At 39.5% G+C, this 25,950-nt stretch overlaps 1 protein-coding gene across 17 annotated transcripts in view; it reads right to left on the bottom strand.

Annotated features, from left to right (window-relative positions):
• The window catches only part of Hdac9 (histone deacetylase 9), an 858,974-nt gene that overhangs the window by 11,614 nt on the left and 821,410 nt on the right, over positions 1-25,950 (bottom strand). For all 17 annotated transcript variants that reach the window (XM_052185941.1, XM_052185944.1, XM_052185943.1 and 14 more), the window contains one exon: positions 12,681-12,828. In XM_052185941.1, coding sequence (XP_052041901.1) covers positions 12,681-12,828 — 148 coding nt within the window. The remainder of the gene's footprint in view (positions 1-12,680; positions 12,829-25,950) is intronic.

Here is a 25,950-nt window from a genome sequence, read left to right as displayed (position 1 = left end):
ATGTCACCCATGTAAGACCTTTACCACCGAAAGTCTTGCTCAGTTTCAGTCAGAAGGATTGAGATGGCTGAAGGCAGGTCTGCTACTGACTTTCAAGACAAAAAAAGCCAGGACCCAAAGAATGTAGAGAGCCCCTTCAAGGTGTGTGTGTGGCGGGGGCGGGCTGCTGGTGGTGGTGGTACATGAACTGAGGGAGGGGAGGGACATCAGCCAAACAAACAAAAAAAGGGAAACCTGCTAACACTACCTAAAAGTGTGAAGTCAGCACCAGAATTAGACCTATGGGATCTCCATCTTGTTCTAAGACATTCATCTCCTTTGCAGAAGCAGGAGACGACTGTAAAGTAACTTGGTATACTTGGCTGGGAGAACTTAGTTTGGCATGTATAAAAAAAATTCAAAGGTGTCTAAAGAATGATGAACTTTTTGCTCTTCCCGCACATTCTACAGATTGGAGGACATCCTGTTATTACCTGTATCAGTTCCATTTTCCCTTCTGCCTTTAAATACAGTCCCAATAAATATGGCTCTCGAATTCCTCAAATACAACTCTCCATTCACAAAAACTAATTTGTACAATAACCCTCATTCCATATGTTAGATAACCTATCCAAGATTTAAGACTAATACAGAATTGGGCTTAGTCAATATGCTTGCAAAATGGGGAATGCCAATTTAAACTAAGGGGAGAAAGTATATATTTGAAAAAATGCAATCTTTAATTTGCTTTGATGTCAGCAAATAGAAGGACAAGTGTCACTCAAGTACCAGTATAAAATGCTTTACTGTTTTAAGGGTCTTTGTTCTCTAACTTACTCATTTATTTATTCAGAAAACGTTATATATGTAATATTTACATACTTTTTGAGGTGGATGAACTAACCACACATTAGGTAACAAAGTCAACTTACTACTAAGTGCTTATGTTTTGTTGATCTTCTGTTTCTAATGAAGCATAGTAGAACACACAATTGTCTAGGTGTTGTCTCCATATTCTTACAGGTCACAAGATTATGAGCAACTTATTAGTGAAAGAACATGTACAGTAAATCAAAGAAGAACTAAAAGGAAGGGAATGCTCAGATGTCACCTTTATTGGGAGCTTCCTATGTACAAGGTGTGCTAACTTCTTCACCTGTGTCCTTTAATCATATGCTCATAAGAATCAGCCTCCCACTCCTGGAACCAGGACTTTTTCTTCCTCTAGAGGTGAGGGCCAGAATGAGCAGGAAGATGAGATGGGACACCAAGCTCCTGATGAATCTGTGTCCTCAGGGCTCTATTTAATTTTGTTTCCTGTCAATAAATTAAATGCTGTTTTATAAAAGGTGTAGACAGGACTCTCAAATACAGAAATGGCACTGAATTTAATCTGTGATATATTAGGGCAGATTTCATTCCTGTTTCACCATTGTACTCTGTACTGAAAACACATAACATAGGCATCCCAAGAAGACAAGAAATGGGAGGGCATATGTACAATTTTTTCCTCCTTCCACTTGGAAACTTCTAGATTCGAGCCCTAGTTTTGGGTAATGCTGTGTTGAACCAAGAAAACCAAAAGTGAAATGTATTTTGGAACGTTAGCTCTTTTTTAGATAAACTGGTGCTTAAAATAATGTGTCACAGAGTAAAACCAGAGAACTGCATAATTTGTACCATGTCAACTCCTAGAAGCCTTAGAGAAATACTCCCAATGTCCAGGAAATTTGAAAGCCATGTTTCTATGTACATTAGATATGAATGTGCATTAAACTGGCCTAGGCTTTACATAAATCATCACGTCTTCAGCTCTGTGGCTAAGCTATCCAAAGTGAAAGCCTTTGGTTTTAGTGAGTTCTCAGCTTATTGTACTGTATCGTCACAAAAAAGATAGTTGTTTCACACAATCCAAGCCTCTGAAGCAAACATTTCCTCAGATAATGATACAAAGGAGCCTACAACTCTGGTATAAACCTCCTGCTTTACCAGAACACAAACCAGTACACAGCACCCAGGTAAGTACCTCTGTCCTGCCCACAGACCACCAATATTCCCTCAGTGCCCACTTAGGCTACCCAGAGCCACACTTCCTCTCCTTGTCAACATATCTTGGCCCACAACTCTGGTAGTAGTCTTTTACCCCACCAGAGGTCATGCCAGCTGCAGGGACTTCAGGTAGGTTGGTTGCCTGTGGACTGCCCCTACTTTCTGAGTGCTTGCCAGCCCTCTTTTCTTCATCACCACATGTCAGCCCCAAGCTCTAGTAGAAGCATCCTTTGGGGCCAGAGGCCATAAGAGCCACCAAATCTCAGGTAGTCAGTCTGCCTCAGCATTGCCCATTCTCTGTGCCTGCAAAGCCTATGCCAACTGTCACACCACTCTCCATCACTATGCCCTGCCTTCACAACTCCTGCTGAGGACCTCAGGCTGAACCAGAGGCCACACCAGCCACCAGAATTCCAGCCTCCAACTTGGGTAGAGACCCTCTACTCAACCAGAAGACCAGAGAGGAAACAAAACAGGCAGGGGGGCATCCATTCAATGAAGACAAACTAAGAAATTTGCACCTAGACCTATAATACCTAGATGCCTAGACATCAGTGTAAGAACACAATCAACAATGTCTAGAGCAATATGCCACTACCTGAGCCCCATCTAGCCTACTACAGCAAACCCTGAATATTGCCATATAAGTGACGCACAAGAAAAAATGAACTTTATGAAGATAATAGAGGGCCTTAAAGAGGAAAATGAATAAATCTCTTAAAGAAAAAGCAAACAAAACAGTTGAAGGAAATGAATGAAACTGTTAAGACCTGAAAATGGAAAAAGAACCAATAAAAAAACAGACAAACTTAAGAAGTCCTAGAAATGGAAAAATCTAGGTAAGAGAACAGGACCTATGGATGTAAGAATCACTAACAAAGAGACAAAAGAGAGAGTTTCAGGCATTGCAGATATGATAGAAGAAATAACTACCTGAGTCAAAGAAAATTGTTAAAACTAAAACATTTCTGACACAAAACACAGGAAATATGGGACATCACAAAAAAAATCTAAGAATATTAGGACTATTAAAAGATCGTCAGCTCAAAGATTATGAAATTTTAATGAAATTATAGAAGAAAATTTTCCTAACCTAAAAAGACATGCTTATAAAGGTACAAGCTTACCAAATACCAAATAAGTTGGACAAGAAAATAAATTACCCTTGACACAAAATAATCAAAGCACAGAAAACAACAACAAAAAGCATATTAAAAGCTACAAGAGAAAAGAGCCAAGTATCATATAAAGGCAGACCTGTTAGAATAATGGAGACTCTAAAAGCCAGAAGGGTCTTGATAGATGCAGTGACTCTAAGAGACCACAGATACAGGCCAGACTATTATATCCAGCAAAACTTTCATTCACTATAGATAGAGAAAACAGGGTATTTCATGATAAAGTCAAATTTAAATAATATTTACCCATAATTGCAGCCCTACAGAAGGTATTAGAAAGAAAACTTGAATCCAAGATAGTTAACTACACCCAAGAAAAATAATCTCTTACCAGCAAAACAAAAAACAAAACATACCTCTCTCTCTCTCTCTCTCTCTCTCTCTCTCTCTCTCTCTCTCTCTCTCTCTCCCACCACTAACAAAAACAAAATAATAGTAATTAGCAATCAATGGTCATTGATATTTCTCAATATAAATGAACTCAATTCACCAATAAAAAGACACTGGCTAACAGAATGGATGCAAAAACAAGATTTATCTTTCTGGTGCATTTAAGAAGCACTACAACATCAAAGGTAGATATTTCAGAGTAAAAAGTTCAAAAAATATTTTTCAAGTAAATGAACCTAACAAGCTGGTGTAGTCATTCTAATATTTAACAAAATAGACTTCAAATCAAACTTTTGAAAAGAGATGGGGCATTCTTAGGCAAATGGATGGAGCTAGAGAACATCATACTAAGTGAGGTAACCCAGACTCAAAAGGTGAATCATGATATGCACTCATTAATAAGTGGATATTAACCTAGAAAACTGGAATACCCAAAACATAATCCACACATCAAATGAGGTACAAGAAGAAAGGAGGAGTGGCCCCTTGTTCTGGAAAACTCAGTGAAGCAGTATTCGGCAAAACCAGAACGGGGAAGTGGGAAGGTGTGGGTGGGAGGACAGGGGGAGAGAAGGGGGCTTACGGGACTTTCGGGGAGTGGGGGGCTAGAAAAGGGGAAATCATTTGAAATGTAAATAAAAAATATAGCAAATAAAAAAAAGAAATATTTTCCACGTAAATCTTCAATTCTATCAAAAATGTTTCTATTACATTTTTCAATTAATTTAGCAATGTTTTATGTCTACCACTTTACTTTTAATTTTACATGAAAACTGAAAAAAAAAAAGAAAAGAGATGGGGCAGGTTACTTCATACTCTTCAAAGGAATATTTACTAAGATCATCTTTAAGATTTTAACATCTACTCACCAAATGCAAGGTCATCATGTTTGTAAAGAAAACACTACTGAAGCTTAAATCACACATTAATTTTCACACATTTATAGTGGGAGACTTCAGTACTCCATTTTCACCAATGGACAAGTCATCAAGACAAAAACTAAACAGAGTAATACTGGAGTTAACAGATATTATGATCCAAATTTCTAATGGTTATCTACAGGACATTTCACCCCCCCCCCAACAAAAACCCAAAAAAAAAAAAACAAAACAAAAAAAACAAAAAACCCAACAACAACAACAAAAACCACCTGTTTTCTTAGCACCTCATGGAACATTGTTCAAAATTGACCATATACTTGGTCACAGAGTAAGTCTCAACAGATCCAATAAAATTGAAATCATGTCCTGTATTCTATCAGATAACCATGGATTAAAACTGAATTTTAACAACAGAAACAAGAAAACCTACATTTACAGAAATGGAACAACTCCATACTGAATGACTACTGGGTCAAGGCAGAAAGAAAGAAAGAAATTAATGATTTCCTAGAATTCAATGAAAACGAATGCATAACATATCTAAAGTTAGGGGACACAATGAAAATGGTGCTAAGACAAAAGTTCATAGCATTAGGCCTAAATAAAGAAACTGGAGATATGTAGCAAGAATTGGAGAATACTAGCAACTTACCACCATACTTGAAAGCTCTAGAACAAAAAGAAGCAAGTTCAGCCAAGAGAAATAGAAAGCTGTACATAATCAAACTAGAGCTGAAATAATAAAATAGAAACAAACAGAACAATTAAATAAAAATCAACGAAATAGAGTTGGTTCTTCAAGAAAATCAACAAGGTAGACAAATCCTTAGCCAAATTAAGCAAAAGGTTGGGAGAGAATATCCAAAGTAAGAAAATCAGAAATGAAAAGGAGCACATAATGAGAGAAATCAAAGAAATACAAAGAACCATTGGGTCACGCTTTAAAAGCTAATGCTTGACAAAATTGGAAAATCTAAAAGAAATGAATAATTTTTCTTTATAGATGCCACTAACCAAAGTTATATCAAGACAAGATAAAGCTTTAACTCCTAAGGGAATAGAAGCAGTCATTAAAAGTCTTTAAACAACAACAACAAAAACATACAGGGCGAGATGGTATTGGGATAGAATTCTACCAGGCTATCAAAGACGTGCTAATGCCAATATTCCTCAAATTATTTCTCAAATAGAAACATACAACATTCATTTTATGAGGTCATAATGGTAACCCTGATACCAAAACCACACAAAGATTCAACAAAGGGAATTACAGACCAATTTCCCTCATGAATATAGATGCAAAATACTCAATAAAATACTCTCAAACAGAATCCAAGAACATATCAAAAAGTCATCTACTATATGACCAAGTAGGCTTCATTCCAGACATGCAGGGATTGTTCGACATAGAAAAACGAGTCAATGAAATCAAACATGTAAACAAACTGAAAGAAAAAATACATCATCATTTCATTAGATATTGAAAAGACTTTTGACATGATCCAACACTTCTTTGTGATAAAAAGTCTTGGGGAGATCAAGGATCCAAGGAACAGAGCTAAATATAATAAAGGCAATTTGCAGCAAGCATATAGCCAACATCAAATTAAATGGAGAGAAACCCAAAACAATTCCACTAAAATTAGGAACAAGACAAGGCTGTCCACTCTCTCCATATCTATTCAATATAGTACTTGAAACTTGAGTTAAAACAATAAGACAACTAAAGGAGGCCAAGGGGATAAAAATTGAAAAGTAAAAAGTCAAAGTATTAGTATTCACAGGCAATATAATAGTATATATAAGTGACCCCAAAAATTCTGGAAATGAACTCCTACAGCTGATAAAGACCTTCAATGAAGTGATTGTATACAAAATTAAAAAAAAAAGAAAATCAATAGCCCTTCTATATACAAATGACTTATTAGATGAGAAAGAAATCAGGGAAGCAACAACTTTTGCAATAGCCACAAATAATGTAAAATATTTTTGGATAACTTTAGCTAAACAAGTGAAAAGCCAGTATGACAATGAAACTTCAATGCTTTTAAGAAAAACATCAAAACACATGTCAAAAGATGAAACTTTTCTCATGTTTAAGGATCAGTAGAATGATAAACATAGTAAAAGTGGCCATATTATGCAAAGGAATCTACAGATTCAATGCAATCCCCATCAAAATTCTAACACAATTCTTTACAGAGCTTTATAAAATAATTCTCAATTTCTTATGTAAAAACAAACAAATCCAGGATAGCTACAACAGTCCTGTACAATAAAAGAACATCTAGAGGTATCACCATTCCTGATTTCAAGTTGTACTATAGAGCTATGGTAATAAAAACCATATAGTATTGGTGAAAAAGAAAACCCCCAAAAAACAAATACAAACCCAACAGCAACTAGTCAAGTTGCTCAATGGAATCATAATGAAGATTCAGATGTAATTTCATACATCTATGGACATATGATTTTCAATAAAGAAGTCAGAAATACACAGTGTAACCGAACTATCTTCAAAAAATGCTTATGGTCTAAGTAATTGTCTGCGTGTAGAAGAATACAGATTGATCCATATCTATGACCCTTCTCATAACTCTATTCCAAGTGAATCAGAGACATGTACATAAAACCAGATACACTAAACCTAATAGAAAGGAAAGTAGGGAATTTATTTGCACATATTTGCCAGGAGACAATTTGTAAACAGAACACCAAAAGTACAGACACTGAGAACAAGAACCAATAAACGAACCTCATAGAACTGAAAAGCTTAAGTCGAAGGGCACTTCAGCCTAAAGAATGGGAAAAAATTTCATCAATTCTGCATCTGATCCAAAATATGTAATAAAACTCAAAAACTAGACATCAACAAACCAAATTAACCAATTAAAAATGGAGTACATATCTAAACAGAATTCTCAATAGAGGAATAGCAAATGGCTCAGAATCAAAAGAAATGTTCAACATCCTTAGCCATGAGGTAAATACAAATCAAAACTACTTTGAGATGCCATCTTATGCCTGTCAGAATGGCTAGGATAAAAAACACAAATGACAGCTTAATCTGGAGCAAGGGGAACACTCCTCCATTGCTGGTGGGAATGCAACTTATATAGCCACTGTGGAAATAAATATGGTGGTTCCTCAGAAAATTGGGAATCAACCTACTTCAAGTCCCAGCTATATCACCCTTGAGCATATACCCAAGGGACAGGCAATCCTACCACAAGGACACTTCCTCAACTGCGTTCATTGAAGCTTTATTCACGATTGCCATAGCTGGAATCACCATAGTTGTTCCTCAACTGAAGAATGGATAGAGAAATGTGGTACATTTATATAATAAAGTATTACTCAGATGTTAACACTATGACATCTGGCTGGGTGGTGGTTGTGCACACCTGTAATCCTAGCACTCTGGGAGGCAGAAGCAGGCAGATTTCTGAGTTTGAGGCCAGCCTGGTCTACAGAGTGAGTTCCAGGACAGCCAGGACAATACAGAGAAACCCTGTCTTGGAAAAAACAAACAAACAAACAAACAAACAAACAAACAAAAAAACAAAAAACCCTAAAATAAAAAAAACAAAAACAAAAACAAAAACAAAACAAAACAAAACAAAACAAAAAAAACCTATGACATCATGAAATTTGCAGGAAAATGGATGAAACTAGAAAAGGTCCTTATGAGTGAGGTGACCCAAACCCAGAAAGACAAACATGGTATGTACTCACTTATAAGAGAACACTAGCTGTAAAGTAAATGTTAATCATGCTACAATCCACAGACCTAGAGAGGCTAAGTAACAAGCACTTTTCAAGTGGGCATGGATCTCCCTGGGAAGGGGAAATAATAAATTTTGGGGGGTATACTGGGAGGGGGTTAGATGGGTATAGTACAAGAGTGATTTGCTGTGAGGTTTAGGGGAAGGAGGAGGAAGAATACTTGGAGAGACAACAGGATTTAGGGTAGTGTAGTACAATGGAAACTACAAAAGTGACTGTAGCGAAGTGCCCTAGTGCTGTGGGACACAGAACATTAACTGGCCATCATCTTTAAGTAGGCAATGTTCCCAGAAGTGATACTGGGACCCAACCCAGTCACAAAACCTTTGACCTACAAAATGTCCAGCCAGCAAGATGTCCTGGGGTAATGTTGGCACAGAACTTGTGGGAGCGGCCAACCAATGACTGGTCCAACTTCAGGTCCATGGCATAAGAAGGATCCTACTCCTTCTCCTGCCTCAGATGGCCCAGAGAACCAGAACAGAAAGAAACATGACAGCCAAAAAAAAAATCAATGAAATGATTGCCAATGATACTCAATATACTTAAATATTGGTGCCTAGCCCAACTGTCATCAGAGAGGCATCTAGCAACTGATGAGAACAGATGCACACCCACATCCAAACACTAGCTAGAGCTCTGGGAACCAACCCTGCTTCCCCTCTCTGCCCACCGCCCCCAGAAGAGGGAGGAAGCACTATAAAAGCTAGAGGGATTAAAGACATCAGGAGAACAAGACCCACAGAAAGAACTAAGCAGGAATCAAGTGGGCTCAAAGAGCCTGAAGCAACAAACACAGATCCTGTATGGGTCTGATCTAGGTCCTTTGCATATATCTTATGGTTGTGCAATTTGGTGTTCTTGTGAGAGTCATAACAGTGGGAGTTGGGGGTCTGTGCAACTCATTTGCCTTAGCCTGGGACCCTTTTCCTCCTATTGGGTGGCCTTGTTTACCCTTGGTATGAGTGAGAGTTTATGCCTAGTTTCACTGTAACCTACTATGCTGTGTTCAAATCATATGGATGATATCACTGTGAGGCCTGACTTTTTTTTAAGAGAAATGAGTGGATTTGGAAGAGAAAGGAGGTTGGGCCAACGTACTGGGAGGAATGGAGGGAGGGTAAACGGCCGTCAGGATGTAACATATGAGAGGAACTAGAAAGATCTCATTAGCGCTTTCTGTATGTGCAGGGGCTGTAGGAACTATCTCAGAGCATGGATGGCTTTTAGTTAAATCATTTAAAAGCACAGAATATAGAGGGGATAGTAAAAGATGTGAGAGAAAGGCGAAGCCATTTTTAAAGGCAGTCCAAACAGAACAAGATTTGGTTATTGACAGAAACTTTTAAAGCCAGAAGAGCTGCAGAAAGATGTACCACGTTCTCAAAGAGCCAAAGTGTCAAACTACAACATCACTCCCAGAAAAGTTATCTGTTAAACTGAAGCAGAAATAAAACTAATGTTTTCAAGGCAGAAAAAGATGATATAAAGGCTTGAAACTACCTCTCTCATTAGAAAGATTATCAAATGTGGAAAATTAAATGACTTTCCAACGGCATAACAGATTAAATTCGGATAATTGAACATGACTCGAAACTGCTCAGACTTTCTCGTGAACATCCAACTTTCACTTTTTGTTTCCAGCTGAAAAAGGGAAATGAGTCGGCCAAGAATTCTGCAGTGCCAACACGCTCCTAACACTTCATAGCTGGTTATCCTGAAGTCACTAGGGGCAGACCGACCCTTTCTCTAGGATGAAGTTGAAGCTGCTTCTGACTTTCTTAAAGTCAAAGCATCGAAACCCAAACTGCTACCAAAACATAGCACAGATCTTACAGACATGCTGTCCTGGCAAACCATTGAGCTAACACACAGCACAACCTGCCTCTAAACAGTCTGCTACACACAATCAAGCCGGTACTTTTATTTTCCTTTGACTCCCTCCCATGGGCAGGATCCTAGCCCTGTTTTCCACTCTCTGCTGACCCCGCCCAACATTCCCTTGCCATTTAAGTCCTTGGCCACCTAAAAAAGACACATGACAGCTGTGTATCTGGGAACAATCCCTCGCAAGAGCTCCCACTGGCCAGTTTCCCCCAATACTATATTTTTCAAGGCCCATAAGTGTGGTCATAAAGATGAAATGGCTGTCACCCCACCCCCATTCAAGAAATTGAAGAGAAAATACTTAAAATGGTTCTTAGCCAGGAGCATTTTATCCCTTATTCACTAGTGGTAAATGAGTCAGATATGAGCTGGCCAAGAAAAGGGCCGCCTTACCCAGAATCTGAGTTTGAAATGAGTCATCTCACTCCAAACACCAATATATCCTCCAGAATAACTGGCAAGAATTTCCTATAAAAAGAATTTGCCTTTGCTCTTTTCCATCCATTTAACTCTGATTTTTTTTCTAATTTTTCAATTTCCTGTGTGATCACAATATTGCATTCACAACAAAAGCCCAGGGGCATTTCCTTTATCTTTGCCTGCTGAGCAGGAAGACAATTCTGATAGCAACCCTTGGTCAATGGCTCCCTTCCCCACCCCGCCCCCATCTCTCCATCATCTCTTTCATGAAGGTCATACACAAATTAACTAAAACACAGAATCTGGTTCTAGAAGATTTTTTTTTTTGCTATTTTGTTGAATGAAATACAAAAAACATAGAAAATAGTTCAAGACAACTCATTTTCCAGTCACAGGAAAAAAACCAATCACTATTAGTATAGTCTGCCTCAAAAGAATAAACAGCCATGAAACTGGGTTTCCCCTCAGCCTTCCTACTCATCAGGGACATAGGTACTCCCTACATGCCATCAGTGGAAGAGTCACTGTGGACCAAAGCCACGTTTATTCTTATAGATCATCAGAGCCAAGCAGATATACAACAGAATAAGCAAATATGCTTGGAGAGGTGACTCCTGCCAACTCGCCAGGATTTTTATATTGCTTGGGGTTCACAACATCTCATATTATTGTTAATTATTCCAAGCTCTGCAATTTCATGGGCAGAACTACTTAGAATTCACTTCACCATGGGTGGAATTTGCCTCATTTTTTCTGCATTAAATGGCTTCTAAAGAATAGCTTTGCTCTTTTATATCCAACACTAACAGATGTTAGTTTCCTCAGTTTTATGGCCCTCAGATGACAGACAACTAACTGGTTTTGGCCTTGGGAATAATTGCAACACCTTTGGATTATGAACTTGGTTCAGTTCTTAGCTGGGAACAGCAGGGAGTTAGTTCATAATATCAAAAATGTAAAATACGTTTTCCCTCTTTTCCAGATACTGCTAGAGAATGCCTTCTAATTCAACAGTACACCAATGCTCCCAACACAGAGAATCTTCTCCTAAAGTGCTTATAGCATGAGACAACACAGACATAAAAGTGAAATCTCTTATTCAATTTATCAACTGTTTGGGCCCAAACAAGATGTTAAATCCATTAGACTTGGAGTACCTAGTGAAGGTAAAGAATCCAGACTATTCCCGTTTGAGCATTTGGGGAGCAACAGGCTCCGTGTAATTAGCAGTGTTCTTACTGGTGGAGGGAGTTGGAGTTCCTTCTCAGAAGCAACTTAAAAGTGAGTGTTAGCCCCAGAGTTTCTGCTGAGTCTTACACATGTCCTGACACATGTCCTGAGAAAGGATGTCACCTTGCGATAGCTATGGAAAACAACAGTATGGCTTATCACGTACAGTACACTGGGCAACTTACATTGTAAGGAAATATTGAATGAAGTGTGGTCGCTACAATGAGAGAATAGGTAGGAAAATATTACCATCTGACCGTAATTTCTTTAAAAGTAAACAAGCAAGCTCTACATGTCCCTCGACCTATGTACATAGGAAAAGAAACTAAGAACATTCTCCTCTTATAGAATGAAGCCAAGCTCAGTTCTCCTAATCCTTCATTAACATCCCTGTCTCCTTGCCAAGCACCTTCCATCTTTATTCATTTAGACCTCAAGGAGAATCACATATGTATAAAGTGGCTGGCCCCGACTAACATCACACACAGCTTCTGCCTTCCTGTGTTCCCTTTGTTATAGCAGAAATTTCAAATGTTGAGAGAAATGTTGAGAAAGAAAGGGAACATCTGGGAAAACAGAGATAAGGAGGAGACATTAGGTCCCCAGGCAGCTCTTTCCACAGCGGTCTGCACTAAATTACCCAACAAGGAGTGATAGTTCTCACTCTTGATCTCATCCCCTTTCTCTGGGAACCATGTTCTCCAGGTCTGCTTTCCCAGGAAGAATGAAACAGTTGAGCTCTCCACAGCCTGTATCATATACTCTGCCATGTGCAGCTTTGGAGAAAGCAGGTATAATTAGCAGTGAGAAAGTTCGAGAAGGCCAGCAATGAGTCTGGACATCACAGACATCACAGTATCCCCTCATGGTGACACCATACCTGCCATCTTCCTGAACAAACGGCTGTTCCACGTCTACCGTCAGGGAGGCTAGAGCAGAAACGGTCTCTGTCTCCTCTTGCAGCTGAGAAGCAGGCAGAGCACAACCCCTCGCGACAGCCACCATCTTGATGGACTTCCAATACTTGCCTAGAAAAAAACAATCCACATATTTTACAGAAATTTTAGTTAGAGGGATAGTAATCACACTATGATTATATGTTCAAGTTCTTTCATTATTGAGCTGCAATTTGGTTTTTGAACTGCTGTGATTAAGTCCTTTTCAGGATCTCTAAGAATGCCAAGTGATGAAGTACTCACGTTCTCAAGCCAAGATCTCTGCCTTGCTTGGAAAACAATAAAGAAAGGAATAATATATGGCCCAGTGAGCTTGCTAACAGAATGACAGCTGTCCCTAAAACTAAATAAGCAGACTCCAGGCATCACGCCCTTTGGGAAACCCTCGAGAGACCTGGAAGTGGGAGTTCTCTGGGAGAAAAATGAACAAAATAGCAATGTTAAAAAATGCTACTTGAACAATTAACCTTTTTTTTTTTAAAAAAAAAATGAAGCTGGAATACCATAGAAAAAGAAAAACCCAGAGATGCCAGCTGAATTCAACGGCACCTTTGCCAGAACAATCAGGTTTGTTAGTCCTGGATGTTCTTTCTTTCTCAACCTCAGGGTGTGCACTAGAACAATAATTCATTTAAAGCTTTAATATATGTTCTTGCTGATATTGGAATTCTTCCATTTGCCTTTCTTTCTTTCTTCCTTCCTTCCTTCCTTTCTTTCTTTCTTTCTTTCTTTCTTTCTTTCTTTCTTTCTTTCTTTCTTTCTTTCTTTCTTTCTTTCTTTCTTTTTCTTTCTTTCTTCCTTCCTCTCTCTTTCTTTCTCCCTTCCTTCCTTTTTTCCTTCCTTCTTTCCTTTCCTCCTTCCTTCCCTCCCTCCCTGCTTCCTTCCCTCCTTCCCTCCTTCCATCCTTCACTCCTTTCTTCCTTCCTTCCTTCCTTTCCTTCCTTTCCTTCCTTCCTACTTTTGGCACAGAGGAAAGTGGGAGGAGAACGGGTCTTTTCTTGTAGATATGCCAATTGGATAAGTTTCCTAGAGCAAAGGCAAAGGTTTAACAGCTACTAAGATTCATTTCATTTTATTTATTTATGTTTTTTTAATTGTTAAGTGTTGAGTGGTCTCAGAGAGTCTTCCCAGACTCTAACAAGACTGCACAGTTTAAAAATCTCTCTGTGGGCTTACCAAGGAGGAAGGAACTTGGCATGCCAAGGGTTTGCTTCTTTTAAAACAAAAAAGTATTGCTTGAGAGCAGAAGGCAGACTAACACTGAACTGCAAAGAAAACTCCCGGCTCTGGGTCCAGCTGCTCTTCTGGACATCCTCACCATGTGTCTAGGGCTTAGTGGGATTGTGTCCTTTGTAGCTCTAATGTATGAAAGAAGAATCAGTCTCTTCATCCACTCCTCATACTATCAAGACCTTCAGATGTAGGTACCCCCACGCTGCTATCCAGTGTCAGCACAATTCTGGCCACAGTCTAGGAACCTCCAAGCTTTAAAAACTTAACAATTGACAAGTCTGCCAATGGATTCAAAATCACAAAAAAATAAAGAATTAAAATTAATGTTGCACCAGATTTCTCTGACTTCACATATCAATTTAGTACACTAAATGCCTCGGAGATTTCAAAGAAGAGAAATAGCATAAATACTTATGGTGATGGTAACAAAGAGAATGCTGCTAGGGGCAAAAACGATGCTTAAGGACAAAAAGTGGAAACCAAGCAGAAGTCAACTGAGGTAAACGGAAGAAGGCAGGATGCTGAGTTCCCTGGCAGAGGACACAGGATGTTGAGTGGGTTCTGACAGCTCCGAGGCTTATTGAGGATCATTAACTGCTAGGTACAAGCACGACACAGAGTGAATATTGAGTCTAATAAGTGAGAACCTTTGGAAGTCAGTGGCTAGTTAACACACTGTCTTAAATAAATCTGATATAGAGAACTGAGTTTTCTTTTTAAAAGATGGCTCTGGAGAGACCATGAAAGACAGACTGACAGATATGAGTACAAACAGAAAAGCCAATTTCATATCTTGCCAAAGTAGAGATGGAAAGGGTGGCTGGAGTCAAGTGAAGCTTTGGAATAAGACCGAGGAGATCCCGACAAGGGCTTAGGAAGGAGAGTGCTCCAACTATGTCTGGGCATATTCTTCACAGTTGAAAGTATCAATCTTTCAACTTTGAAAGTTATCCCTGATTGACAGTTCCGGTCTAAGTCTTAAACTTCTCTATATTACCATGTCATTATTATCTTGCCCAAGTCAGAAACTACATATTCTACCACCAAAAAGATAGATCTGTATTGAGCCTCAGGAGATATCATTACTAAACATTATTTGAGTACATGATATCTATGAAGTTAGTGTCCCACACACTTAAGTGTAGATAACTTGCCATATCTACAGTATCCAAGGGCTTGGCTTTTATTGGCAAACATTATCTGTGTGTTTTCAAGAAGGTTCTTGATCATGAAAGAAACACACACATTTACATCTAGCAGATGATGAAGAAAGACAATATGAACTATTGATAGTAACTTTTTATGATAATTGGTGACAATACTGGTAGGTTAAATGATACTACACACATACATGAGCAGCAGGAAAGCCTTAAATTGTTGAGACATTTTAAGATAGAGTCTAACAGACATAAAATAAACTGAAAAGTTAAGATTAAAGTTTGGCTTTTATCCAAATATCTAAGTTGCTTATTCTGAAATAACCCAAAACATTCAATCTAGCAAAGTCTACCAAAACAAAGGAAATAGTCACCATTAGTAAGGCAATTATAGGCCACTCTCTGTATTCATAAAAAAGTTTAAATGGAGGCAGATACAACCCAGACAATGAAATACATAGCTCAAACCTTGTAATTGATGGGTTATATTCTCACATGATGTATAGATTTTTTTCTCTTCAGAAACAAATGTGCAAAAAATTCATATCTAATGGCATGGGATTAATTACATCATTAGCACATAAGAGAAATGAGCTAAGGTTTTGTAGTTCTCAGGAACCTGCCACTACTGAGGGACTTACTTCCTATGGCAATAAAACTGGCAGAAGAGAGAGGCTTTTCATTAAAGCTGGAGGAACATCATCCCTTTTCAGTCATATCCTTTATCCGTATTCATTTTTCCCACCATGTAAATCTTGCCTTTTTTCAGCACTTAAAAAAAAAAACTATTTAGCCTTCATCATTCAGAATTTTTGTTTAATCTGGCATAGAGGAAAGTGAAGAATGAATCTATAATAAAAGCATAAAGTAGACAGAGGAATGTAGCCAGGCCAGAGTGGGAGGCGGGAAGTGCAGACAGCCTTTCTGGGCCACAGAGGATTCCAGGAGGGTCTTGCAGGGATTGTGTGCCTAGAGGAAGAACCAGATGACTCTGGTATTGGTTAATTGGAATTAACAGGGCGATCTGTGATGGGAATAACCCACTGATCTTGAAGCTTCTATCAGAGCCCTATGCCAGTTTGAAACTTCTGGACCTCCCAAAGCTTTCCCTCTCCACTGTGTTGGAAACCTTAGAGCTACTTGGACACAGATTTGTAGATTCTACTTTCTTGCTGTTTGAATGAGATCCCTTCACCTTTATACACTATGTGCTCCTAGGTAGAAGGCTGGTTACTGACTTTGACTATACCAACACTTGGGGTTTATGATAGGCCCAGAACCATCATTCTCTGTAGCTTCTTCTTTTAATTTGCAAGTTCTCCATCACTTCTTAATACTTATTCAACATCCACTCATTATAGCTAAATGGGAATTTTATAAGAATCAAAAATGTTACATAGATATTAATATATACTCTTAAAATTTCACATATGAATTGAGTTACCAGTTAATATTTTCATACAAATTGGTACAACCTTGCTAGTAATGGGGAAATTTTTTGAAGCTAAAAAAAGACAAAAATAAAAATCCTTATAGGTCTAAATATTCATTGGCCAGAAAACTATTTTTTATGTGAAAGACCTAAAGAGTAGTACTATTCAAATTGTATATTGACAGTTAAAATTCACTTGAAGAAATAAAATTTATGTAAGTCATATACACCAAAGCAGTATAACCAATTCATTTATTGACAATCTGAATATTAACAAATAACAAGCAAAATGAGGTGTTTCACATAAGAAATAGTACATAGGTTTGTGTATTTGCACACTTCATCCTTAGCTGGTAGTGCCGTTTGGAGTGGCTTTGAAATTTTAGAGAGTTTTTGCTGTGCTTATGACAGACTATCTCTCTCAAACCAAAGGCCCAAAATAAAGATGTTCTTCAAGTTGTTTTTATCACAGGACCTTAGCATAGCGACAGAAAAATAACTGGCTCAGACTTATACTTTCTTTTTTTTTTGTTTTTTTTTTTTCTTTTTTTTTTCATTCTTTTTTTTTATTGGATATAATTTATTTACATTTCAAATGATTTCCCCTTTTCTAGCCCCCCCCCACTCCCCGAAAGTCCCGTAAGCCCCCTTCTCTTCCCCTGTCCTCCCTCCCACCCCTTCCCAGTTCCCCGTTCTGGTTTTGCCAAATACTGTTTCACTGAGTCTTTCCAGAACCAGGGACCACTCCTGCTTTCTTCTTGTATCTCATTTGATGTGTGGATTATGTTTTGGGTATTCCAGTTTTCTAGGTTAATAACCACTTATTAGTGAGTGCATACCATGATTCACCTTTTGAGTCTGGGTTACCTCACTTAGTATGATGTTCTCTAGCTCCATCCATTTGCCTAAGAATTTCATGAATTCATTGTTTCTAATGGCTGAATAGTACTCCATTGTGTAGATATACCACATTTTTTGTATCCACTCTTCTGTTGAGGGATACCTGGGTTCTTTCCAGCATCTGGCAATTATAAATAGGGCTGCTATGAACATAGTAGAGCATGTATCCTTATTATATGGTGGGGAATCCTCTGGGTATATGCCCAGGAGTGGTATAGCAGGATCTTCTGGAAGTGAGGTGCCCAGTTTTCGGAGGAACCGCCAGACTGATTTCCAGAGTGGTTGTACCAATTTGCAACCCCACCAGCAGTGGAGGAGTGTTCCTCTTTCTCCGCACCCTCTCCAACACCTGCTGTCTCCTGAATTTTTAATCTTAGCCATTCTGACTGGTGTAAGATGAAATCTTAGGGTTGTTTTGATTTGCATTTCCCTAATGACTAATGAAGTTGAGCATTTTTTAAGATGCTTCTCCGCCATCCGAAGTTCTTCAGGTGAGAATTCTTTGTTTAACTCTGTACCCCATTTTTTAATAGGGTTGTTCGGTTTTCTGGAGTCTAACTTCTTGAGTTCTTTATATATATTGGATATTAGCCCTCTATCTGATGTAGGATTGGTGAAGATCTTTTCCCAATTTGTTGGTTGCCGATCTGTCCTCTTGATGGTGTCCTTTGCCTTACAGAAACTCTGTAACCTTATGAGGTCCCATTTGTCAATTCTTTTTTTTTTTTTTTTTTTTTGATTTTTTTTTTTTTATTATTCGATATAATTTATTTACATTTCAAATGATTTCCCCTTTTCTAGCCCCCCCACTCCCCGAAAGTCCCGCAAGCCCCCTTCTCTTCCCCTGTCCTCCCACCCACCCCTTCCCACTTCCCCGTTCTGGTTTTGCTGAATACTGTTTCACTGAGTCTTTCCAGAACCAGGGGCCACTCCTCCTTTCTTCTTGTACCTCATTTGATGTGTGGATTATGTTTTGGGTATTCCAGTTTTCTAGGTTAATATCCACTTATTAGTGAGTGCATACCATGATTCACCTTTTGAGTCTGGGTTACCTCACTTAGTATGATATTCTCTAGCTCCATCCATTTGCCTAAGAATTTCATGAATTCATTGTTTCTAATGGCTGAATAGTACTCCATTGTGTAGATATACCACATTTTTTGCATCCACTCTTCTGTTGAGGGATACCTGGGTTCTTTCCAGCATCTGGCAATTACAAATAGGGCTGCTATGAACATAGTAGAACATGTATCCTTATTACATGGTGGGGAGTCTTCTGGGTATATGCCCAGGAGTGGTATAGCAGGATCTTCTGGAAGTAAGGTGCCCAGTTTTCGGAGGAACCGCCAGACTGATTTCCAGAGTGGTTGTACCAATTTGCAACCCCACCAGCAGTGGAGGAGTGTTCCTCTTTCTCCACACCCTCTCCAACACCTGCTGTCTCCTGAATTTTTAATCTTAGCCATTCTGACTGGTGTAAGATGAAATCTTAGGGTTGTTTTGATTTGCATTTCCCTAATGACTAATGAAGTTGAGCATTTTTTAAGATGCTTCTCCGCCATCCGAAGTTCTTCAGGTGAGAATTCTTTGTTTAACTCTGTACCCCATTTTTTAATAGGGTTGTTTGGTTTTCTGGAGTCTAACTTCTTGAGTTCTTTATATATATTGGATATTAGCCCTCTATCTGATGTAGGATTGGTGAAGATCTTTTCCCAATTTGTTGGTTGCCGATTTGTCCTCTTGATGGTGTCCTTTGCCTTACAGAAACTTTGTAATTTTATGAGGTCCCATTTGTCAATTCTTGCTCTTAGAGCATACGCTATTGGTGTTCTGTTCAGAAACTTTCTCCCTGTACCGATGTCCTCAAGGGTCTTCCCCAGTTTTTTTTCTATTAGCTTCAGAGTGTCTGGCTTTATGTGGAGGTCCTTGATCCATTTGGATTTGAGCTTAGTACAAGGAGACAAGGATGGATCAATTCGCATTCTTCTGCATGCTGACCTCCAGTTGAAACAGCACCATTTGTTGAAAAGGCTATCTTTTTTCCATTGGATGTTTTCAGCCTCTTTGTCGAGGATCAAGTGGCCATAGGTGTGTGGGTTCATTTCTGGATCTTCAATCCTGTTCCATTGATCCTCCTGTCTGTCACTGTACCAATACCATGCAGTTTTTAACACTATTGCTCTGTAGTATTGCTTGAGGTCAGGGATACTGATTCCCCCAGATTTCCTTTTGTTGCTGAGAATAGTTTTAGCTATCCTGGGTTTTTTGTTGTTCCAGATGAATTTGATAATTGCTCTTTCTAGCTCTGTGAAGAATTGAGTTGGGATTTTGATGGGTATTGCATTGAATCTGTATAGTGCTTTAGGCAAAATGGCCATTTTAACTATATTGATTCTGCCGATCCATGAGCATGGGAGGTTTTCCCATTTTTTGAGGTCGTCTTCCATTTCCTTCTTCAGAGTCTTGAAGTTCTTGTCATACAGATCTTTCACATGTTTGGTAAGAGTCACCCCAAGATACTTTATACTGTTTGTGGCTATTGTGAAGGGGGTCATTTCCCTAATTTCTTTCTCAGCCTGCTTATCCTTTGAGTATAGGAAGGCCACTGATTTGCTTGAGTTGACTTTATAACCTGCCACTTTGCTGAAGTTGTTTATCAGCTGTAGGAGCTCTCTAGTGGAGTTCTTTGGGTCACTTAGGTAGACGATCATGTCGTCTGCAAATAATGATAGTTTGACTTCTTCCTTTCCAATTTGTATCCCTTTGACCTCCTTATGTTGTCGAATTGCCCGAGCTAGTACCTCAAGTACAATATTGAAAAGATAAGGAGAAAGGGGGCAGCCTTGTCTGGTCCCTGATTTCAGTGGGATTGCTTCAAGTTTCTCTCCATTTAGTTTGATGCTGGCTACCGGTTTGCTGTATATTGCTTTTACTATGTTTAGGTATGGGCCTTGAATTCCTGTTCTCTCCAAGACTTTAAGCATGAAGGGATGCTGAATTTTGTCAAATGCTTTTTCAGCATCCAATGAAATGACCATGTGGTTTTGTTCTTTGAGTTTGTTTATGTAGTGGATTGTATTGATGGATTTCCGTATATTGAACCAACCCTGCATTCCTGGGATAAAGCCTACTTGATCATGGTGGATGATCGTTTTGATGTGTTCTTGGATTCGGTTGGCAAGAATTTTATTGAGTATTTTTGCATCGATGTTCATAAGGGAAATTGGTCTGAAGTTCTCTTTCTTTGTTGGATCTTTGTGTGGCTTTGGTATCAGCGTAATTGTGGCTTCGTAGAAGGAATTGGGTAGTGTTCCTTCTGTTTCTATTTTGTGGAATAGTTTGAAGAGTATTGGTGTTAACTCTTCTTTGAAGGTCTGGTAGAATTCTGCACTGAAGCCATCTAGTCCTGTGCTTTTTTTGGTTGGAAGACTTTCTATGACTCCTTCTATTTCTTTAGGCATTATGGGACTGTTTAGATGATCTAGTTGGTCCTGATTTAATTTTGGTATTTGGTATCTGTCAAGGAAATTGTCCATTTCCTCCAGATTCTCCAGTTGTGTTGAGTATAGGCTCTTGTAGTAGGATCTGATGATTTTTTGGATTTCCTCAGTTTCCGTTGTTATATCTCCCTTTTCATTTCTAAGTTTGTTAATTTGGATACTTTCTCTGTGTCCTTTGGTCATTCTGGCTAAGGGTTTATCTATCTTGTTGATTTTCTCAAAGAACCAGCTCCTGGTATTGTTGATTTTTTGTATGGTTCTCTTTGTTTCTACTTGATTGATTTCGGCCCTGAGTTTGATGATTTCCTGCCTTCTACTCCTCCTGGGCGAAATAGCTTCTTTTTGTTCCAGGGCTTTCAGGTGTGTCATTAAGCTGGTAATGTATGCTCTCTCCATTTTCTTTTTGGAGGCACTCAGGGCTATGAGTTTTCCTCTTAGCACTGCTTTCATTGTGTCCCATAGATTTGGGTATGTTGTGTTTTCATTTTCATTGTGTTCTAAAAAGTCTTTAATTTCTTTCTTTATTTCTTCCTTGACCAAGGTATCATTGAGTAGAGTATTGTTCAGTTTCCACGTGTATGTGGGCTTTCTGTTGTTTCTGTTGCTATTGAAGACCACTTTTACTCCATAGTGATCAGATAGGAGGCATGGGATTAGTTCGATCTTCTTATATTTGTTGAGGTCTGTCTTGTGACCAATTATATGGTCGATTTTGGAGAAGGTACCATGAGGTGCTGAGAAAAAGGTATATTCTTTTGTTTTAGGATAGAATGTTCTATATATATCTGTTAAATCTAATTGGTCCAAAGCTTCAATTAGTTTCATTGTGTCCCTGTTTAGTTTCTGTTTTCCTGATCGGTCCATTGAGGAAAGTGCAGTGTTGAAGTCACCCACAATTATTGTGTTAGGTGCAATGTGTGCTTTTAGTTTTAATAAAGTTTCTTTTACAAAAGAGGGTGCCCTTACATTTGGGGCATAGATGTTCAGGATTGTCAGTTCTTCTTTTTGTATTTTTCCTTTGACCAGCAAGAAGTGTCCCTCAGGGTCTCTTTTGATGACTTTGGGTTGAAAGTCAATTTTATCTGATATTAAAATGGCTACTCCAGCTTGTTTCCTGAGACCATTTGCTTGTAAAATTGTCTTCCAGCCTTTTACTCTAAGGTAGTGTTTGTCTTTGACCCTGAGGTGTGTTTCCTGTAAGCAGCAAAATGTAGGGTCCTGTTTACGTATCCATTCAGTTAGTCTGTGTCTTTTTATTGGGGCATTAAGTCCATTGATGTTAAGAGATATTAAGGAATAGTGATTGTTACTTCCTATCATTTTTGACGTTATTTTTTAAATTTGAATGCTTAACTTCTTTTGGGTTTGATGAAAGGTTACTATCTTGTTTTTTCCAGGGTGAAGTTTCCCTCCTTGTATTGGTGTTGTCCTCCTATTATCCTTTTTAGGGCCGGGTTTGTGGATAGATATTGGGTAAACTTGGTTTTGTCATGAAATATCTTAGTTTCTCCATCTATGGTGATTGAGAGTTTTGCTGGATATAGTAGTTTTGGTTGGCATTTGTGTTCTCTTAGAGTCTGCATGAGATCTGCCCAGGACCTTCTAGCCTTCATAGTCTCAGGTGAAAAGTCTGCTGTGATTCTGATAGGTCTTCCTTTATATGTTACTTGGCCTTTTTCTCTTACTGCCTTTAGTATTCTTTCTTTGTTTAGAACATTTGGTGTTTTGATTATTATGTGACGGGAAGTATTTCTGTTCTGGTCCAGTCTGTTTGGAGTTCTGTAGGCTTCTTGTATATTCATGGGCATCTCTCTCTTTAGGTTAGGGAAGTTTTCTTCCATAATTTTATTGAAGATATTTGCTGGCCCTTTAAGTTGTAAATCTTCACTCTCCTCTATGCCTATAATCCTTAGGTTTGGTCTTCTCATTGTGTCCTGGATTTCCTGGATATTTTGGGTTACAAGCTTTTTGCATTTTGCATTTTCTTTAACTGTTGAGTCCATGGTTTCTATGGAATCTTCAGCATCTGAGATTCTTTCTTCTATCTCTTGTATTCTGTTGTTGATATTTGTATCTCTGTCCCCTGATTTCTTCCCAAGGCTTTCTATCTCCAAAGTTGTCTCCCTTTGAGTTTTCTTAGTTGTTTCTACTTCTGATTTTAGATCCTGGATGGTTTTGCTTAGCTCCTTCACTTGCATGTTTGTGTTTTCCTGTAATTCTTTAAGAGATTTTTGTGTTTTCTCATTCATGAGCTCAGCCTGTTGACCAAAGTTCTCCTGTATTTCTTTAAGAGATTTTTGTGTTTCGTCTTTCATGACCTCAGCCTGTTGAGCAAAGTTCTCCTGTATTTCTTTAAGTGTTTTTTGCATTTCCTCCTTGTTGGCTTTTGTATTCTCCTGGATTTCTTTCAATGATTTTTGTGTTTCCCTTGCAAGGGCTTCTACCTTTTGATCCATTGTCTCCTGAATTTCTTTACGTATGACCTTCATGTGTTCCTGTACCAGCATCATGACCAGTGATTTTAAATCCAAATCTTGTTTTACTGGTGTGATGGGGTATCCAGGACATGTTGGTAGAGGAGAATTGGGTTCAGATGTTGCCATATTGCCTTGATTTCTGTTAGTGACGTTCCTGCGTTTGCCTTTTGCCATCTAGATCTCACTGGTGTTAGTTTATCTTGTCAGTGCTGGACTCACCAGTGCAAGCTGCCCCTTCCCAGTTGGCCTCTGGTGCACAGCTTACCTCCTGCACTGCTTGTAGACAGTGTGCTGCTGCCCAGGCTGTTCAGATCCCAAAGCAGGCACCCGAAGGCTCCCGCTGGGGCCCGCTGGATTCACTGGAGCACACTGACTTCTCCCAGCTGGCCGCCCGGAAGCCCAGCTAGCCACTTGCAGGACTTGGAGATGTAATGCTGCCGCCCAGACTGATCTGGATCCGGAAGCGGAGAGAGTAGAGCTAAGGCCTTCTGCCTGAGGCCTTGCCCCAGATTGTGTCTGTGGAGCAGATGGAGCCCGTGTGCACTCCCAGGGAGTGCAGACGGTGTATGCTACTGTGACCTCCCCTGAGTTCCGCTCACTCCGCTGGGCAGCCGATCTGCCAACCGGGCTATCGCACACAAGGTTAGCCTGGCCGCCCAGTCCCTGAGTCCAGGCAAAAGCCTGGGAGGCCAAGGTCCGAGCAAAGTTCCCCTATGGCTTTGACTGTTAATTGGGTTTGCCAGGTGACTAGGATGGCGGGCGTGTGCGCCCGCGCTCCCTGAAAGCGCCAGGAGAGTCTGCTTTGCTAACAATCACCTGGGCGGGTTGACTCACAGATGGCCCACCAAGCCGCCCAGTTCTTGGGGTCAGTCCTGTGCCTTTTGGGGCCTGGACCCCCGCTTTGTTAGCCTTAGGCTATGCCTGTTACAGGTCTGCCCGCCTGAGCTCTCTGTCGTCCTGCAGGCAAAATGGCGGCGGCGCGCTCGCAGGCCTGGGCAAAAAACCTCCTGGTTGGGTTGGCACCCCGATGGCCCCCCGACCCGCCCAGGGCCTGGGTGCAGGCCAACGCCCGTCGGGCTCAGACCACCGCGGTGTTGGCCTCGGATTATGTTTGTGTACCTCAGTCTGTCCGATTCCTGGAGTACGGAACCAAGATGGATCCTCCTCTCCTGACTGGTGGGAGGCCGAGTTCTGAAGTGGCCTCCGTGCAGGAAAGGCGCCGCACAACTGCAGCTGCTTGCTGTCCGGCTGGTCAGCGAAGGTCAGTGGTCGTGGGCGCAGGGCCTAACTGGTCCCTGTGACGCCTTGGTTCCACTGCTGATGGCCCTTCAGCTGGAGCAGCCACTGCTGCCGCTGCTGCCGCCGCCGCCGCCTCCTCCCCCATTTGTCAATTCTTGCTCTTAGAGCATACGCTATTGGTGTTCTGTTCAGAAACTTTCTCCCTGTACCGATGTCCTCAAGGGTCTTCCCCAGTTTCTTTTCTATTAGCTTCAGAGTGTCTGGCTTTATGTGGAGGTCCTTGATCCATTTGGATTTGAGCTTAGTACAAGGAGACAAGGATGGATCAATTCGCATTCTTCTGCATGCTGACCTCCAGTTGAACCAGCACCATTTGTTGAAAAGGCTATCTTTTTTCCATTGGATGTTTTCAGCCTCTTTGTCGAGGATCAAGTGGCCATAGGTGTGTGGGTTCATTTCTGGATCTTCAATCCTGTTCCATTGATCCTCCTGCCTGAGACTTATACTTTCTAGTAACTGTTTCTCTGTGTTGCTCAGTTTATGGAAAGTCTTTATGGAAGGCTCTCTCCCTCATAGACTTACTACCTCCCAACACTGTCACGAAGAATATACTTTCTGGTTTGATGGATTGTGGATATTATAGACTGCTTCACAACATTGTTTGCAACCTTCTATAGTATTAAATGTTATGGTTAATAATGCTAAAGGGATTTTTTTTTTGCTTCACCGCTGGATACATTTGCTTTAAAAGATTTACTTTCTATGCTTTCATTTGTTTAAATGCAATTTCGGTTGATACTCAGTGTGATTTTATTCACATTAATTTGTTTGAGATCTTCTGAGTTCTCAGATTTGAGTATTGACACAGTTTCCTTATTGCAAACACTTTCTTTTACTATGTCTTTAAATGTGTTTAATCACATGCTACTTCTTTGGAATTTCAACCATAGATGTATTAGACCCAATAAGGCTCTTTTACTACATCACTTTTATTCTCTTTCTTCTGGCAGGTTTACTCTTAGTATTTCTTTAACTTCACTACTTCTATTTAATGGTTTTGTTTCCTGTAATGTAACATCTGCATCCATACCTTGTGTTGCATTTTCTATTTATTTTACCAAATGGGATATATATATATCCCCTATATATATATATATTACATTTTACAAACAAAATCATTAGAATAATGAAGATAAATCCAATGTGATATTTCACCATGCACCCTTCTGTATGCAGAAAGCCCAAAGATACAACAC

The sequence above is a fragment of the Apodemus sylvaticus genome, chromosome 6 (genome assembly GCF_947179515.1).
Source record: "Apodemus sylvaticus chromosome 6, mApoSyl1.1, whole genome shotgun sequence".
Taxonomy (NCBI): Eukaryota; Metazoa; Chordata; class Mammalia; order Rodentia; family Muridae; genus Apodemus; species Apodemus sylvaticus.
Note: the sequence above shows the minus strand (reverse complement) of the source record. Positions and strands in the feature narration are given on the sequence as shown.